At 44.0% G+C, this 18,195-nt stretch overlaps 1 protein-coding gene across 4 annotated transcripts; it reads left to right on the forward strand.

Annotated features, from left to right (window-relative positions):
- Nucleotides 1-390: 390 nt before the first annotated feature.
- Nucleotides 391-18,092, forward strand: LOC135522303 (vacuolar protein sorting-associated protein 54-like). Of its 4 annotated transcripts, none has more exons than XM_064948433.1 (24): nt 391-507; nt 2,111-2,302; nt 2,730-2,974; nt 3,374-3,458; nt 3,621-3,655; nt 3,905-4,036; nt 4,135-4,520; nt 4,889-5,015; nt 5,175-5,222; nt 5,642-5,749; nt 5,993-6,048; nt 9,396-9,492; nt 10,007-10,368; nt 11,994-12,123; nt 12,339-12,520; nt 12,636-12,748; nt 13,568-13,631; nt 13,755-13,860; nt 13,987-14,074; nt 15,586-15,707; nt 15,849-15,929; nt 16,040-16,147; nt 16,363-16,457; nt 16,746-18,092. In XM_064948433.1, the coding sequence occupies exons 2-24, from the start codon at nt 2,161-2,163 to the stop codon at nt 16,849-16,851; spliced, it is 3,018 nt and encodes a 1,005-aa protein (XP_064804505.1). In that variant the 5' UTR covers nt 391-507; nt 2,111-2,160; the 3' UTR covers nt 16,852-18,092. The 4 variants fall into 4 exon arrangements, with proteins under 4 accessions (XP_064804505.1, XP_064804495.1, XP_064804522.1 ...); XM_064948423.1 differs by having other exon boundaries at nt 2,131-2,302; XM_064948441.1 differs by lacking the exon at nt 391-507 and adding an exon at nt 645-836 and having other exon boundaries at nt 2,131-2,302.
- Nucleotides 18,093-18,195: the final 103 nt, after the last annotated feature.

Here is an 18,195-nt window from a genome sequence, read left to right on the forward strand (position 1 = left end):
CCCATAGCAAAATGCGTAAAATTGCAGGAAATTAACTTAATTGTTTTGCATCTCTTCACTCACATGTGGGGGGCCACTAAAATGTTTCGCTTGCAAGGTGGGGAGTGGGCTGGATAGATGTGGGTACGCAGACCCACGCCAGGAACCACTTCAGCCCCTCATGGCCCCCACGCCAAGAGCCACTGCAGCCCCTCATGGTCCCCCACGCCACGAACCACTGCAGCCCCTCATGGCCCCCCACGCCACGAACCACTGCAGCCCCTCATGCACCCCCACGCCACGAACCACTGCAGCCCCTCATGCCCCCACGCCTATCCCTGCAGTAAAGTATGTTGTGGCAGTGTGCTGTGACTGCATCGTAATACACGTAGGAACTCGAAGAAGATTGTTTGCGCAGTGCATTCTGGTTACGGTACCGGCGGCGGTGGTTTGCTTGATGTTTTCTCCTGGTTCGTATAATGTGATGGTGGAAAGAAGAATCAAGAGCTAATGCGATTCTAACAACAGGTACCAGACATGACGCACCTTCTTTTTTTGTCTGCTCTTCAACAACAAAAAGCTCAGCGGTCATCTATTTGTGTGGACTGCTTCCGTTTCTGTTTTGCTGTCGGACTAGCGTTCTACTAGCTTTGATTATCAGTCGACGTGTAACCAGCTGGTCTCTTCAGGCCGCTGTGGTCGTGGGTAGCTACTCGAATATCGATGCTCGAAGAGTTAATCGTATCTCGTCTGTAAAGAGTAATTAGAAAAATGGTCAATGACGATTAATGTTGCAGCATGACGGGGAAATGCGAATGTGGACGGCGGTGTTTCATATTTAGCTATAACGTTAGTAGGTAACTGGCTAACGTTACCTACTTAGCTAACTGGAGTTATCGTGCTATCTTGGTCCCCTCCTGAGATAGTTAAGGCGCTGCAGTTGTCTAGCAGTGTGGTGAGGGAAGCACCTCTACTCAGTTATCTAGCTATGTAAAAAGTGAAATAACGTTAACTAGCTAACTGGATTAATGTAAGTTAAAACTGCCATCTGATCAGATAAGTTACCCAGCTAACGTTAGTTAATTGACCACATCATCCCTGGTGGAGTTGGAACATTATCTGAATCGCAGAAATAGCTGACTATATTTTCTTGACATTTTATATAGTACAGTTTTGATCCATATAGCCCTAAGCTAGCGAATTTAGGCTGACTGTAGCTGTCCAGTTAGTTAGCAAGCTACATGCGTTAACATTTGACGTTGTTGATATAGGCAGCTACGATGTCATTACCCAATGACCTGTTCAGTGTCTTGTGATGTTTTATTTTATTTTTATTTCACCTTTATTTAACGTGATGGAGTGACGTTGGTGTTAGTCAGTCACATGACAGACGTACTATATGTCTCTGGTGTAAATCATTTGTTTTCTAATTTCACCCTGCATTCGAGAATGTATGTTACTGAAACTGACAACACATCCATATTGACAGGAGCTGATTGTAGACTATAGGTAGATGATACCTGCCCACCTTTCACCCTAATCTTTTCAACAGACAGATTAGACAACAAAGGATCTTCGCTCCTGTAGGCAGTTAAACATCTCAGTTGCTGACACAACACTGTCTTCTAGTCTGATTATATTGGTTAACATAGGCTCTGTTCTAGGCACCCTCTACTTTAATCACCAATGATGAATTACTTTGAATTTGATCATTCAGTTTAGGTAGACTGGGCTTGTTATGCAGACAAAGCAATAACTGAATCAGTACACAGTGGAAGTGAGTCAAAAGGCATCGCTTTCCTCACTGTTCAGATTATAGCCTAACATCTGCTCAACTGTACCTTTGAGCCACAATTGTCTGAGCAACACCACATCTGCACTTTCACTTCTGCTTCACACTTGTGACTTGTGACAATGACTGAAGGTCATTGCCCTGCACAGAAAAATGGTCTGACTTTTGAATGGATTGACTGAATTGATTGACTACTGACACAAGTTTTCTATGTCCCTATTTTCAATGCCATTGGACTAAGAACTCTGCAGATGTTCCGGTTTAGTGTTTTGTTGTTTTGTTACCGCAAACATTAATGTTTAGGCTATGTCTTTGTTTTGTATTGATACTCTCTGACAGAGCTATTTTTGCTAACTCAGCTAGCCTCTGTGGAGAGGTGCACCGATGCCATGGCCTCCCACAGCTCCTCCCCAGTGCCTCATCCCAGCAGTGGTGGCAGCGAGGGGATCTTCCGGAAGGACAGGGACCCTTCCTCACGACACTACAGGCCCGTCCACTCCCTGCCCGACGTCTGCCCCAAGGAGCCCACTGGTAAAGAACTAGCCTACATTTATGGTTGGCCAGCAGTCTTACAAGATTATTATCTATAAAGGTTCATCTTGTGTCACTGTTGATCAACCATATGCTGACTGCAGTCCTATTTTCTACCCCTCTCCCAAAGTTTGCACTTGTACACTCTCCCTCATGGATTTAAAAGGAATGGATTGGTGTAAGGCACTCCCTCCAGCCATTCTTGCACCAATCCAAAGCTTTTAAATGCATTAACGGAAGTGAAATAGTGCACACTTCTTGGTGAAGGGTAGTAGAGAATTGGTAGCCTCAGTAGGAGCGCATCGGTGAGGATGGTGGGTCAGGCTAGTGAATTGGAGCGCAACCATGTAATGCATCTCAAGATGCATGAAATGTTTTAATACTGCTGAATGTTTCTATTGACTACATTTCCCACATGCCCTTGCAGGCGAGGCAGCCCGGGGGCTGTGCGAGGGCCCGTCGGTGGTGGTCGACCAGCACAGGTGGACGGTGTACAACTCCAAGGTGAACCTTCCAGCCGCGCTAAATGACCCACGGCTGGCCAAGAGGGAGTCTGACTTCTTCACCAAATCCTGGGGCCTGGACTTTGCCGAGACGGAAGTCATGCCCTCCTTCTACCTCCCCAACATCACAAAGGAACACTTTGGCCCCTACCTGCAGGAAACAGCTCAGGTAACCAACACACTCTGCTGCCCCTGTCATTCAGTTTGAATTATTTAGTAGATTGGACAGAAGTAGAAGCCACTGTCTGGCCTGGGTTGTGTTCATTAGGGCATGCAACAGAAAACATATAAAAACACGTTGCAATGAAAAATAAAAAAGTGCATTTCTTATTGGGCAAGTCCAGCTAGTCCCTTCCAGTTTGACTGTTTGGTGCCTGATGAACACAGTCCAGGTGTCAAATCCTCTTTCTATTGTTTGAATGTAATGAACATGGCTTTTTAAGCTATTTCTAAGACTTTGTCCTCTTCCCTTTACTCATGGTCGAAATAGCACTAAGAAAATGTATCCACTATAATTAAACTGTATAAGCTATTAGGCCTAAACTAAATTGTCTGTGTTTCTCTGTAGAGGGAGAAAATCCATGAGCGATGCAAGAATATCTGTCCCAACAAGGATGAGCTGGATGAGGTCTCCAGCATCACAAACAACCACGGTATGCAATATTAAACAGCTCTGCACCATAATGGCTGGGGCCTACCGTATCTATTTTGGACCATACGGACAGATCAATCTTATTTGTTTTGTCAAATATCAAATTTCCTTTCAGTGTTGAAGTGAGTTGATTCAACTAATATGCTCTTTCTCTTCTTCGTAGACAAATCAAGAACAGAGTTGGAGCAGGTTCCCAAGGTAATTACTTCCTCTTGTTTTGGGTTGTATCCATGTGAGTTGTGGGGATTTCTAGAGCCCTATTGAACCATCTCGTCCCCTTAATTTGACTGTATGCTTTCATGATCCTCAAACTGTCATTAATACCGTAAACTTTTTAATATAATATCTTTTTAATTGTATTAATATCTGCCTTGTCTAGACAAAGCAGCACACATATTTTGTTCTGGATTCCAAAATGAATATCTGCCTAATGTCTGGCTTAAACAGATCTTCATGAAGCCTGACTTTGCACTAGACGACCCAACGACCTTTAACACGGTCCTACCATGGTCCCACTTCAACAGCGCTGGGCGGAAGAGCAGCAGGGACATGGCATCGTCACGGTTACTACAGGAAAAGGTGAGACGGCGAAAACTTGAACAATTGTCATGTCCTGCGTTGTTTCATTGGTTCACCATCATGTTTCCTGTTGTTGGCTTCTCCCTCTCTTTCTTCAGCTGAGCCACTACCTCGACGTGGTGGAGGTGAGCATCGCGCGCCAGATCTCCCTGCGCTCCGAGGCCTTCTTCCACGCCATGTCCTCTCAGCACGAGCTCCAGGACCGCCTCACCGAAACCGCCCGCGCCGTGGCAGTCCTCCGGGGCCGCACGGCCGCCATCGAACGCATCATGTGCGAAGGTCCGCTGCGGGCACTGCGGCAGGCGCTGACGCGCTCCAACTGCGCGCGGCTGCACAACAAGCTGAAGCTGATGGCGGCGGTGCATCAGAGCCAGCCCACTGTGCAGCTGCTGCTCTCCACCTCGGAGTTCGTTGGGGCCCTGGAGCTCATCGCCACCACCAAGGAGGTGCTGCAGCAGGAGCTGCAGGGGATACACAGCTTCAGGTGGGGGGGGGATGGGTGTGTGTAGCATGTTTGTTGTTACATACTCAGATCTATCGACGCACACAGTGGTGACACTTGTCTGATTAAATGCGCTGACACTCATATGAGACAAACAACATACATCAAATCAGAGTAAGCAGCAGTCCACGCCAACTATTTATTGTGAGTAAGCTTGAAGCACAAATACAGCGTGGTTGCAGAACGGAATCATGCTGAAAGTTTAAAGTACACACCACTTCTAGTCAGAATACTTTTCAGAGTTTCATGTCAATAAAAGTCATTTTAAACACGAGTCCCATCGTGAAATACTCTGAATACACAGAGTGTGGCCTTTGGACCCTGTGACGTCTCCTGTCTCCCCCCTGCAGACACCTGGGCTCGCAGCTGTGTGAGATGGAGAAGCTGATAGACAAGATGATGGTGGAGGACTTTAGCATGTACTCCAGGAGTGACCTCAGCAGGAGTCTGGAGGACGATGGACAGGTCATGGAGAAGGTCTGTACCATTGAGATAAAAAATAAATATATAAACAATGTTTACATTTTAATTAAGTTGTGGTTTGAACCCTACAGCTTGAGTTCAACCATAAATGGAAAATGTTGAGAATGTGTAGGTGTGGTTGGAGCACCAAACTGAGGTTGTGTTTTGTCACAGTGGTCACTGTTCTCACAGATGCAATACAAACGTTCAGTCTCAATAAAGGTGGGTCTGACTCTTCCGAACAAGTTTGCTACTTGGAATCAAGTAAATAAAAATGGCACATGTTGGGTACTCTTGTATAGTTTGTTCAGATCAGAGGAAAACATCAATGTTGCCGATCTCTTCAATCGTCAACCTAATTTACATTTCAGTAACACAATTGGCAATTGCCTTGTTGTTATTATGGGTATGGTAACTTTGAATGACTCTGAAGGGGATTTTAATTATCTTCGTTATGCGGAAATCGTTGTCTTAATTGGTTTGAAATATGAATCTCTTTGTTTATTAGTTTATTGTAATTGATTTGATGAATTGGTGTCTTATCATAATTGATCTCTTGAAGTGAAGAATTACTCTGATTGGAGTTATTGGGCTTTATAGTATTGCTCACTGTGTGTGTGTGTGTGTGTCGGGGGATACAGGACAGGCTGGAGTCTCTGGTGTTTGGCTTGCTCAGGCAGCGGAAGCTGGATTTTCTGGACATCTACAGCGACGAGATGATCCTAGCAGCCAAAAGCATCGTCACGCAGGTAAAAGGCCAGACATAAAAAGTATCAGAGAATAGACTTATACTTCATGATCATAAACATTTATGGTGAAATTGGGAAAAGGGTTTTGACATGTTAAGTGTATTTCCCAAACCTCTCCTCCAGCACCCTCCTCCGAGTTCCACTTTTTTGGTCTATTCCTGAACTAGCATACCTTTATCAAACGAGAAATACATTTTGAGTTGGTAAAACAGATATGGAAAGTAACATACTCTTATCCCACAGTCTGTTGTCGACTCGGTGTCACAGATTGAAGAAATCGACACTGACATCGTCACAAAGTGAGTAGTACAGCTAGCTATACATTGAATGTGTTTGTAATTGCTTGAGCACATTGAGCTGCTGGTAATATCTACCGAATGCACTGGAAGTGTTGTCAAAATATGGCCTGGTGTTCTGAGAATCCTTCCTCAACAAAGGAAAGGAAGCTAAACCAGTTGGTTATGGTTGTCTTAACAACAACAATGAGTTAGACTGCGTTAATCTGTCATTGAAAGGAGTGCTTGGAATATGACGCGAGGGCTGTGAAACCAATCTGGGTGTGGAAATCTAGTTATGAGGGCGTACGTTAGATTGTCAGATAAACGTATTGTTTAGGACAGGGCTCTTCAACAGTCGGCCCACTGGCCAAATTCTGCCTTCAGATCATTTGATTTGGCCCCGCAAGTTCTTTTTTTGTTATTGAATTTTCATTGTTGCATAAATAGAGAGACAGACCGTGCCTTCATAATGTATTCAGACCCCTTGAATTTTTCCACATTTTGTTACGTTACAGCCTTATTCAAAAATTGATTCAATAAATACAAAACCTCAGCAATCTACACACAATACCCCATAACGACAAAGCAAACTGGTTTTTAGAAGTTTTTGCTAATGTAATAAAACATTTAAAAAAAACACTTGTAAATAAGGTATCAGACCCTTTGTTATGAGACTCGAAATTGTGCTCAGGTGCATCCTGTTTCCATTGATCATCCTTGATATGTTTCTACAACTTGATTGGAGTCCACCTGTGGTAAATTCAATAGGGTGAACATGATTTGGAAATGCAGACACCTGACTATATAAAGGTCCCATATTTGACAGTGCATGTTAAAGCACAAACCAAGCCATGAGGTCAAAGGAATTGTCCGTAGAGCTCTGAGACAGGATTGTGTCGAGGCACAAATCTGGGGAAGGGTTCCAAAAAATGTCTGCGGCATTAAAGGTTCCCAAGAACACAGTGGCCTCCATCATTCTTAAATGGAAGAAGTTTGGAACCAACAAGACTCATCGTAGAGCTGGCCGCCCGGCCAAACTGAGCAATCGGGAGAGAAGAGCCTTGGTCTGGGAGATGACCAAGAACCTGATGGTCACTCTGACAGAGCTCTAGAGTTCCTCTGTGGAGATGGGAGAAACTTTTAGAATGACAACCATCTTTCAGCATTCCACCAATCAGGTCTTTATGGTAGAGTGGCCAGACGGAAGCCTCTCCCTAGTAAAAGGCACATGACAGCCTGCTTGGAGTTTGCCAAAAGGCACCGAAAGACTCAAGATTATCTGGTCTGATGAAACCAAGATTCACGCCTGAATGCCAAGCGTCACGCCTGGAGGAAACCTGGCACCATCCCTATGGTGAAGCATGGTGGTGGCAGCATCATGCTGTGGGGATGTTTTTCAGCGACAGGGAGACTAGTCAGGATCAAGGGAAAGATGAAAGGAGCAAAGTACAGAGAGATCCTTGATGAAAACCTGCTCCAGAGCGCACAGGACCTCAGAATGGGGCAAATGTTCACCACCTAACAGGATAACAACCTTAAGCACACAGCCAAGACAATGCAAGAGGAGCTTCAGAAAAGTCTCAATGTCCTTGAGTGGCCCAGCCAGAGCCCGAACTTGTAACCGATCAAACATCTCTGGAGAGACCTGAAAATAGCTGTGCAGCAATGCTCCCTAGCCAACCTGAAAGTGCTTGAGGATCTGCAGAAAATTTGAGAAACTCCCCAAATACAGGTGTGCCAAGCTTGTAGTATCATACGCAAGAAGACTTGAGGCTGTAATCGCTGCCAAAGCTCTTCAACAAAGTACTGAGTAAAGGGTCTGAATACTTATGTAAATGTGATATTCAGTTTATTTTTAATACATTTGCAAAAATGTCTAAACTAGTTTTTGCTTTATCATTATAGGGTATTGTGTGTAAATTGATGAGGGGAAAAAAACAATCAATTTTAGAATAAGGATGTAACATAAAAATACGAGGAAAAAGTCAGAGGTTTGAATACTTTCCGAATGCACTTGATCGTATCCCAATTTAATCAAGGTTTGAAATTAAATCTTGGAATTTGGTCAGTTTTTTTTTTATTTTTGTACTTTTCTATCTTCTGTGTTCTTAAAGTTTATCATCACAATGCCCCTGGGTCGTATTCACTAGACACCAACTGGAAGAACCTGAATATGTCCAATAACCGATTAACCCTATTCTCAACGGGCTGGTAGAGCATGTTTTGACAATGGATTTAGAAGTGGATATGAACAAAACATTTTGAATTCCCCAGCCCTCCTGCATAATTTAAAGCCAAACATAGGATTTTCCTGTGTGTGCATGCGTGCGTATGTACGTACATATACAGTTGCAAGAAAAAGTTTGAACCCTTTGGAATTACCTGGATTTTTGCATTGATTACTCATAAAATGTGGTCTGATCTTCATCAAAGTCATAATAATTGGACACAATCTGTCTAAACTAATAACACACAAACAGTTGTACTTTTACATTTTTTTATTGAAGACGTGTGTGTGTGTGTGTGTGTGTGTGTGTGTGTGTGTGTGCGCGCGCGCATGTAGCCTACATACATACACAGGCAAATATTTTCAGCTGGCAGGCTGACCCTGGAAAATGTTTCTGATTGACAGTGAGGGCTTTACTTAAGCACTGGACTAAGAATAGGGTACATTTATTTTTTTGAATAAAAAAATACTTATTTTGGTGAAAAATACGATTTCAATTGACAACACTACCGGGCAACAAATTGGTTAAACCACATTTCATGACCCATGGGGTCAATTCATCAATATTCAGACTTAAAGTTGTGTATATTATAATAATAAAAAAACTGCACGTTGTCATATTTTCTCAATGTAGTCTGAACATTGAGAAACCTGAAAAACCTTGATCATTTAGAAATGTAACAACCATTCTGAGGGACTTGGCACTATACACCACTTGAAAGTAATTGAATATGAATGTTTTGGACATACAAAATGACCATAATTTGTAATAATTTGTCATCAGTCCTCATTTAACAAGGCTTACCTACCTATGAAAGCCATTGAAGCAGACCTAAAGTTTAAAAAAAATATTGTTCACATGAGTAAAAATGCTATGCAAATTACCATTCTGATATGGCATTGCTGGTATGACCCTCCTGGTAGAGCTCTGTTATTTCGAAAATAAACATCAAGCTGGCAAAGAAAAGAAAAAGACGTTCTTGTTTGAGTTGTTAGTAATAGGAATTTAAGGTGACATTTTTTTCGAGGTGTTTTTCAAGAGACCATTTTAAAGGATTGAAGAACCTCTTTCTGTTGCAAAACATTTTGCTATGGTTTGCACTAATGAATAAGACCCTTCTCTCTGCTTCTGGTTGGTCAGGCTGGCAGACCAGATGCGTCTGATGACCTTCCCCCAGTGGTTTGAGCTGCTGAAGTCCGTCTTTGAGAACTTCATTCTCTTCCTGAAGAGGATCAAGGTGAGGATCATACTTTATTAAAAATACAATCCCGGTTGGTCAGATTGAATCAAAATGGGATTTATGGAATTGTCCTCTTGCTGAATAGAATACTTAAAGGGTGTATTAAGAGGTAAAGAAAATGGAAGGTAGTTAGATGTCTTGCTATAAAATTGGCATAGAAGAATAGGACAACACTTTAGCATTGGTTATTTTGGCGGTGTCTACACATTTCTCATTGGTTGATGTGCAAACCAGCTGTTTAAAGTGCATTACTTTACTGGCCCGTTGTAGGACTCGAAAGTTGATGATCTGTGCCTTTTTATTTATCTGGTGTAGTTAGCAAGGTTGGGGTCAATTCTATTTAAATTCAAGAAGTACACTGAAATACCAATTCTCTTCAATGCTTTTCAATGAGGGACATTTCTAATTGGTATGGTTTACTTTCTGAATTGACTGGAATTTAAATGGAAGTGACCCCAACCCTGGTAGTTGGTTCCTCTGCCCTCTAAGTTAACCATATGTCCTCATCCAGGCAACGCTCAGTGTGGTGAGGAATGTGGTGCTGGAGGCGCTGGACAGCAACCAGAGGAGCCGTCTGCTGGAGCGGGCTGCGACTGCAGCCAGGGGCCTGGCTGAGGCCCCAGGGACCCCTCTCAATCAGGGTGAAGCAGAACTGGCCTACCTCACCCACGAGGGCCTGTTCATCAGCGACGCTCTAAATGATGCACAGCTGCACCTGGGGGCAGGCGGGGGCCAGGAGCAGAGCTCCACGGTGGGGCCCAGGCAGGCCCTGTCACGTTTGGATGGTTGTGGTAGTGACTCCGCCTCAGGGACCACCGAGTCGTCCTCCAGCAGGGAACACGCTCTCCAGCCAGGAGGAGCCGCCGGCATCTCGTGAGTCACTCACCACCTTCACCAACCACAAACACGCACTGTTAACACTACTGAGTCAGGCTATACTGTGCTGGCCTGGTTATTTTTCCACCAAAGTAAAGTTTGGGTTGGCAAGGCAGTGTGAAAAAGATTGTATTCAGCTGTGCAGCATGTATTGACTCAGGAAATCAAAGTAACTGTCCAGTGTTTCCAGATTTCTATCAAATATGACCTGTAATTAATTACAATATACGTGAAATGGTTTTCCTTCCAAAATGTTAAGGAAGTATGTTTAAAAGCAGCTTTTCTGTGTTAGAATGGTGTGAGCGTACCCCAACCAGAGAATACAGGGTTATTCTGGATCAAAAAGGGGCTTCGGTGGTGGGTTGGGTTGTGGGCCGGTCCGTTGGCCAGGCAACATTTTTGAGAACATTTGAGGCCCCCATTTTGGTGGTGTAAAGACATTTAAGTTAAGCTAATTTCCTGAAATGTGGTTTTTATAGCTAATTTTCTGCAATTCTACATTCTCCCATGGAGCTGAGAGAACATTTAGCCGTTTTAAAGCAAGTTTCCGGTGATTCTATGCATTTTGCCATGGTTAACCCTAGAGTCGATATCCCGCTCCCCTTTGGAAATCAAGTTGACATAATAAAACAATCCCCCTGTTTAAGCCAGAGATACACCTCCGATGTCAGCCTTCTGCGGCGGAAGCTGGCTGAGCTACAGCAGTGTTTGTTAGACCAGGAGACATCCCGAAAATCGGTCTTCTCACAAACGTCTAAGCGTCCGAACAGTTTGGCCTACATGACCCCTTTTTATATAAAAACTCAAACACCATTTTTCCCTACGACCCCCACAAAGCGTCACGGGACTCGTCTAAAGTTGCTACTGCCGATCTGCCAACTTTTATCTGTAGCATCCAAACAGTTTGGGCTACACACTAATATGACCCCTCTGTGGAAAGGTGAGTCTCTGACACCTCAAGACTCGTCTCAAGGTAGCCCAGTATACACTTGCTGGACAGTTTTTTTTTTTTAGATACACCACCCCATACACAAAACTGGACCTACAGACAGTGAGTCACGTGGCTTGCTGTATAAAGCAGGCAGACATGCATCGTGGCATTCTGTTACTGTTCCATTAAACGTTATAATGGGCAAAACGAGTGACCTAAGCGACTTTGAGCGGCAGTCCTGTGGGCGAAAAACAGCTCGTTGACGTGAGAGGTAAGAATCGTGCAAGCTAACAGGTGGGCCACAAAGCCAAATAACAGCGCAGAACAACATCTCGGAACTCACAACTAGTCGGTCCTTGTCACGGATGGGCTACTGCAGTAGACAACCACATCGGGTTCCACTCCTATCAGCCAGAAACAAGAAGCGGCTCCAGCAGGCACACGATGACCAACACAAACTCAAACACCATTTTGCTGATAAGTCAGGAGGCTGGTACTAGATGGCTGTACCGAATAAACTGCCAATGAGTGTATGTGTTTGAAGGTTGGGACCAGCTAGGACCTTTTTATACTCTGTAGTAGACAAAAAAAATGGTGTCCCTTCCTAAGTGCCATCTGTATAATAGAAATAGAATGTCTAAAAAAGTGTCTTTCTAGTAATTGTATTTCTGTGTTGTCTGTCCGGCTGCAGGTCCAGTGAGGACATGATGCCCAGTGACCTGGAGCTGGGCCGCGTGGCCAATAACATCCAGGAGCTGCTCTACACCGCCTCAGACGTCAGCCACGACCGCTGTGTCAAAGTCCTCATGGCCAGAGCCAAGGTAGCTAGCTAGCTTAACGCATGCCATGACAGGAAAAACAACACGCAGCATGACCAATGCACTCTCAGCTGGCTTTGTGTGACTGTACAGGCAGGGTTTGAATTTCCATTGGTGCTCTGAATTGACCAGGTAAAATTGAAATAACTCCAAACCCTGCCTGGTAGTGTTTCCTGTTTTGTAACCTTGAATAATCACTTTCTCTCTCTCTCCGCCAGGATGGCTCCCTGGAGCGTCTGAGCTCGGCCGAGTTTGTGTTTCTGTCCCAGGCGGTGGAAGGCTTTGTGAGGGACACGGAGGAGCTGTGCTGCAGGCGCAGTGTGTCCCTAAGGGGGGCGCTACAGAGCCAGGCCAACCGCTTTGTCCACCGCTTCCACGAGGAGCGCAAGACCAAGCTCAGGTACTAGACTGGAGAGTATACATACACACACACACACCTTACTAGGGAAGAGATGTGCAATACTTAAGGAACTTGAAAACCGTCTAACTGTGTGTGTGTGTGGGTTCATCTCCAGTCTGCTGCTGGACAATGAGCGGTGGAAACAGGCAGAGGTCCCTGCAGAATTCCAGGACCTGGTTAACTCCATAGCAGATGGCAGGATCACACTACCCGAACGCAAACCCCAAGGTAATCTACCATTTGAGCATAAAATTAGCACCCGCCACCCACGTGTAGATATTGGCAGGTAAGTGTATTTCACCAGCCATGTTGGCGGGTGGTCCATTTGCAGGGATCTACAGTGCGAGCATTACATTAACAAATAAAAATTGTCAAAAGTCAAGTATGAGCACGAGAAATGTTGCAATAGCTGTTTATATAAAGTATTTCTGCTGTTCCGTTTCATAACTGCTAATCGCTCAAATAAATAGGAATCCTATATCCCGCTGTAACACTGCCTGGCAGGTGAGATGTGCACACTGAATTAAGTACTGATAGATTCATTTTTGGAGGTGCTGTGAAAGTTGGTCTAATTTACTCAAGTTTACAAAGTGAAACTTTGTCCTCGTTTTTTGGTTATTTAGATTGCGTCTGCTGCTTCAACTGATAGCAAAGAGATCCCAAATCTCAGAGACACTGAAAGGGGCAGCTGAACATTTTGTCTCTGATATTTTGGACTCAGGTCACATGAAATGAAATTCAGCAATATACCACATTACTTCGTACTAATACATTTCTTGTTTTTAGAAACATTACAAAGCATGATCATTGTTTTGTTTTTTTAACAAATGTTTTATGTAATTATGGCAAAAATATTTTGTCTGGTAAAAAACCTGAGTGGTTGGTAGACCACAAAGTGAATTTTAGGCTCTGTATACCATGTTTACCAGTCTGTCACTGACCCACGCTCTGCACAACTGTCAGGTCAGGTTCCCGATGGTCAGTCCCCCCAAAATATTTGTCTGTCCCCAGACTGACTGAGTTTATTTTCTGTATTCTCAACACCAGGCACAGAAGAAAGGAAACCAAGTGATTATTTGCACATTGATGGCCAGAAATATGCTGTTGTCGGGTGAGTTTTGATTTACTAACTACGATTAATGTGCTTTTCCACTCCCACATTCAAAACAGAAGGCATGTAGGGAAAAATGATTGCGACCCATATTGACTGGTGACCTCTGTTCCTCCTCATCAGCACGGTGTTACTACTAATCCGGATCTTCCTGGAGTACTGTCAGTGTGTCAACGACATCCCTTCCATCTCCACAGACATGCTCACCCGCCTCTCAGACCTACTCAAGGTAACAACACACCACCCCCTGTGGTAGGATGGTCTGAGAGTTGGATACATTTACCTGTCAAGCATCCCACTAACAAACTGCCATGTTGTATTGAATGGTCCCTGACCCTCTCTCTCTCTCTGACAGCACTTCAACTCGCGGAGCTGCCAGCTGGTCCTGGGGGCAGGAGCACTACAAGTGGTGGGACTCAAGACCATCACCACTAAAAACCTGGGTATGCCCGGCCCAGCATGCATTTGTAGCCTACTTGTGCGCTGCTAGCTAGAACCCATTGCTTTAATTCTGTAAATATTTTAATAAAGAAACTGAGAACACACATGCTGAATCAAGGTGACTTACAAAGAGTAAGAGAGGGAGTGCGGTGATGTGTCCACAACTAAAGAATCATTGTGGAATCGGAAAAGATACATATCCCTAAAGCATGACTTACTGCATGCACATGCTTAAAGAAAGAAGGGAACGATGTGGGTAGATAACTAAATGGGTCATTGTAGCAAAGGATTTTCAAACTAAAAATCAGATCTGTCAGCTCGGGGATTCGATCCAGCAACCTTTCGGTTACTGGCCCAACGCTCTAACCACTACCTGCCTAGTGGTTAGAGCGTTGGGCCAGTAACCGAAAGGTTGCTGAATCGAGTCCCCGAGCTGACAAGGTAAAAATTTGTCGTTCTGCCCCTGAACAAGGCCGTTAACCCACTGTTCCTAGGCCGCCATTGTAATTAAGAATTTGTTCTTAACTGACTTGCCTAGTTAAATAAAGGGTCAGAACAAAAATTAATTTAATTTGAATTTATTTATCTATTCAATAAGCTTTCTGTTTTTATTGGGTTATATTACCTAAAAACCTTTTAGGCCTACCTATAGAAGGAACAAAAAAAAAAAAAACTGCATCTCTGCCCAGCCTGGTAAGAGTGACCAAAATGGTGTTTAACATCCCCAGTGGCTCTGCAAGAGTGGAGAGGATGTTCTCTGCTGCCGGCCGGCTCTCCTGACACCACAGACTGGCCAAACGTGTGCTTCTAAAAAATACATTCAAAGGCACTAATAAGTACATTTGTTAAATTTGTATTGAATTCTAAATAAGTCACAGCCTACGCAATTTATAGACTATAATGATTTAATGCTGAAGGCTTTATGTCCCTACCAGCCAATTGTGTCGCACTCGCAAATGCTTCACAATGTATTTCTTTGTAAGCTATAGCCTTGAACTAATATAGATCATTCATTTTGGTTCCTTCTTAGACTCCCTGTCCTATTTAGTTTATATGCTGTTTAATATGAAATGGAGCCTATTTGAAATGTGCGTTTTTTACATTCACCTTTTTCATTTTTATTCCAATCATATGGTTTGTGTTCAATTCTTCAGAACCACATGGTAGGTCCCGGTAGTCTCTCAAATCGACGGGTGTTTGTTGAATGGAGTGAATTTTTAGAAGCGGTTGTTAGTGGAGCGGTTAGGAGTTGGCACTGCTCCATGAAAAAAATCCTGCTCAACTCCACTCACATACTCTGCTATGTACTACTTGGGCGTGTCCAATAAGACGAGCAATTTAATTTTCCATTTCAAAACTCTCACTATGGAGTGTGCCCTACTGAACACAACCCAGTGCTTTGTTCAGAACCGTAGGTTTTGCCCCACTACAGGGTAACCTCCACATTCGTATTAGCCGTGTGTTCCTGTCTGTGATGTCCGTGTAGAAATAACCAGTGTGTGTCTTTCCTCAGCCCTGGCCTCTCGCTGTCTTCAGCTGGTGGTTCACTACATTCCCATCATCAGGGCCCACTTTGAGACCAAGCTGACGCCCAAGCAGTACAGCGTCCTCAGGCACTTTGACCACATCACTAAGGTGAGCACTGGCCTGCACGGACCTCCACGCACGAGGACAGTACTCTAGTTCGGAGATTCACTTGTAAGCCGTGAGTGACACAACGTGTAGGCCTTTCGAGTTTTAAGAAATGTTTTTCTTTTTCGGGGGGGGGGGTGCCAGGACTACAACGATCACATAGCGGAGATCTCCGCTAAACTGGTGTCGATCATGGACAGCATGTTTGAGAAGGTGCTGTCTAAGGTGAGTTCTACAGGTCCAAACCACTCTCAAACTCTCCCCGTCTAACCTACAATACCACTTTATAAGATTGCTGTAGCCAATGTCAACATATCTATCTCGTCTCCCGCCAGTATGAAGTCAAGGCCCCCATGCCGTCGGCCTGCTTTCGCAACGTCTGTAAACAAATGGCCAAAATGCATGAAGCCCTCTACGAGCTGCTACCTGCGGAACAGGCACAGGTAATATGCCAATAATACCACAGATCCTCTTCAATAACTTCTAATTATTCAAATGTGTAATAATGAATAATACAATGTACTACGTAACGACGCTGTAGTTAATTCTACCGCTATTCTCAACATACTGGGCACGGTCCAGGTGGTCTTCATTGCATTCGCAGCTGACTAGATGTTTTGAGGGTAACATATTGTGTTTGTTTTTTCTCTGGGCCTAGATGTTGTTTCTGAGGATCAATGCCAGCCTTAAAATTCACCTTAAAAGGCAGCTGGCCCGTCTCGGGGTGCACCACGACGGTGGACCTCAACATGGGTGAGTGTTTCTCACCTCGGATTCTGTGGGGGTTGAGAACATTTCTGTAATATTCCCCCAAAATGTGTCCTACAGTTCCCAAAAATAGTAATAAAACATGTATTTACAATACACAGATTAAATCTACTCCTGGACTAAAAAGCATGCTCAACAGAGAATCTCTAATGAAAGTAATTTGTCCAGAACTAGGCTTAATGTGTCTGATAAAACAGCTTATTGTCGCTAAAAGTCCATTTCAATGGACTTGTTGATGACTTGAAAGCACTTCTCTGATCCCCCCCGCTCCAGGCTGGTGACGGTGGATGTCGCGTTTTACACTGAGAATGTTCAATCACTGAGGACACTTGAGAAGCTAGACTTGAACATGGCTGAGATCTGGGAGCAGAAGAGGTGATGATGGGGGTAGTAGTCGTCCTACCTACAGTGTGTAACGCCTTGTTAACCCACCCCGGAGGGAGGGGAGAAACTAACTCTATAATCAGATTCTTGTTGTAAAGAGACTGCACCTCCAGCAGCCAGCCTGCCCAGGGATCTCACTGAAGCCCACGCTGTCTGTGTACAGAAAGAGAGTGGAGGAGGTCTGGTAGTGGTGCTTCTTCAAGGGAGAAACTCCCCCAGGCAGCAACGGTGTGGGACCAAACACTGAAGCGGCCATTGTGTAGGACAGGCTACATAACATGGCACCCTATTCCCTATACAATGTACCACTAGTGCATGATCTAGGGAATATGGTGCCATTACAGACACTGACATGGGCTTTTTTTAAAGAGCACCTCCCTGATGGGGCTACAATGAGATACGAGACACCTTTAGGACGCAACTGCTGCCCGTTACCTCATCACACTGTAATTCAACTATAGATGACTTATTAAAAACAGATGAATACATGGACTTTGATTGGACTGAAATGCTGACATGGTTCAGAACATGTCACTTACTGGAGAACTGATTTTATTTATTTTCAGGTTGAAAGCATAGTTTTTCTTGCGTCGGTCAACGAAGTAAGGAATAGCAAGGCCACTTCGACACACTCAAGACCCATGTTTAAGCTAAATGGCATTTAAGTTGACTAAAAACACTGTTCTCTAAAGAGAGCTTCAGATGGAGCATAATTTGCACTGAATGCATCTGCAAACAAATTCCTTCCAATTCTCAATTGTTAGTGTTCCCTTCCATGGCCCTAAATTAAACCTTTACTGTGCTGTCTGTACAGTAAGAGTGAGCCATTTCATCACAATGCCGCATTGATAAACTATATGCCCGAGCTAAGTAATTCTATTTAAAGCATTATTATCTCTTGGAAGCATGAACGAACATTAGCCTCTGATTGGTTTGTCTTTTTTAAAGTAGTTGAGCTCCAACCAAAAGTCTTGTTTCCCAGTTCTATTCACTGCCTGTCTTACACTGTGAGGATCTACTGGTGTATATAACAAAAAGTGGTCTACTTCAAAAGTGCCTACTTTTGATAAATATCATAGACAGACTTCTTTACAATAGTATACTGTTTGAGTGCCTGTGAGCGTATGACTGTTGGGCACTCTGGGTAAGAAAGTGTGGCAAACTGAAAATCTGACCGCATGCCTGAGTGTTTGTCTTGAATCCCAGGAAACTGAATAAAACATGGAAGCATTTCTACTTTGGCCTTTTCTCTCTGTCCATCTGCTGCCCTTGATTGAGATGGAATCGACAAGAACCATTACACCAGGGGTCTCCAACCCTGTTCCTGGAGAGATACGCA

The sequence above is a fragment of the Oncorhynchus masou genome, chromosome 4 (genome assembly GCF_036934945.1).
Source record: "Oncorhynchus masou masou isolate Uvic2021 chromosome 4, UVic_Omas_1.1, whole genome shotgun sequence".
Lineage (NCBI taxonomy): Eukaryota > Metazoa > Chordata > Actinopteri > Salmoniformes > Salmonidae > Oncorhynchus > Oncorhynchus masou.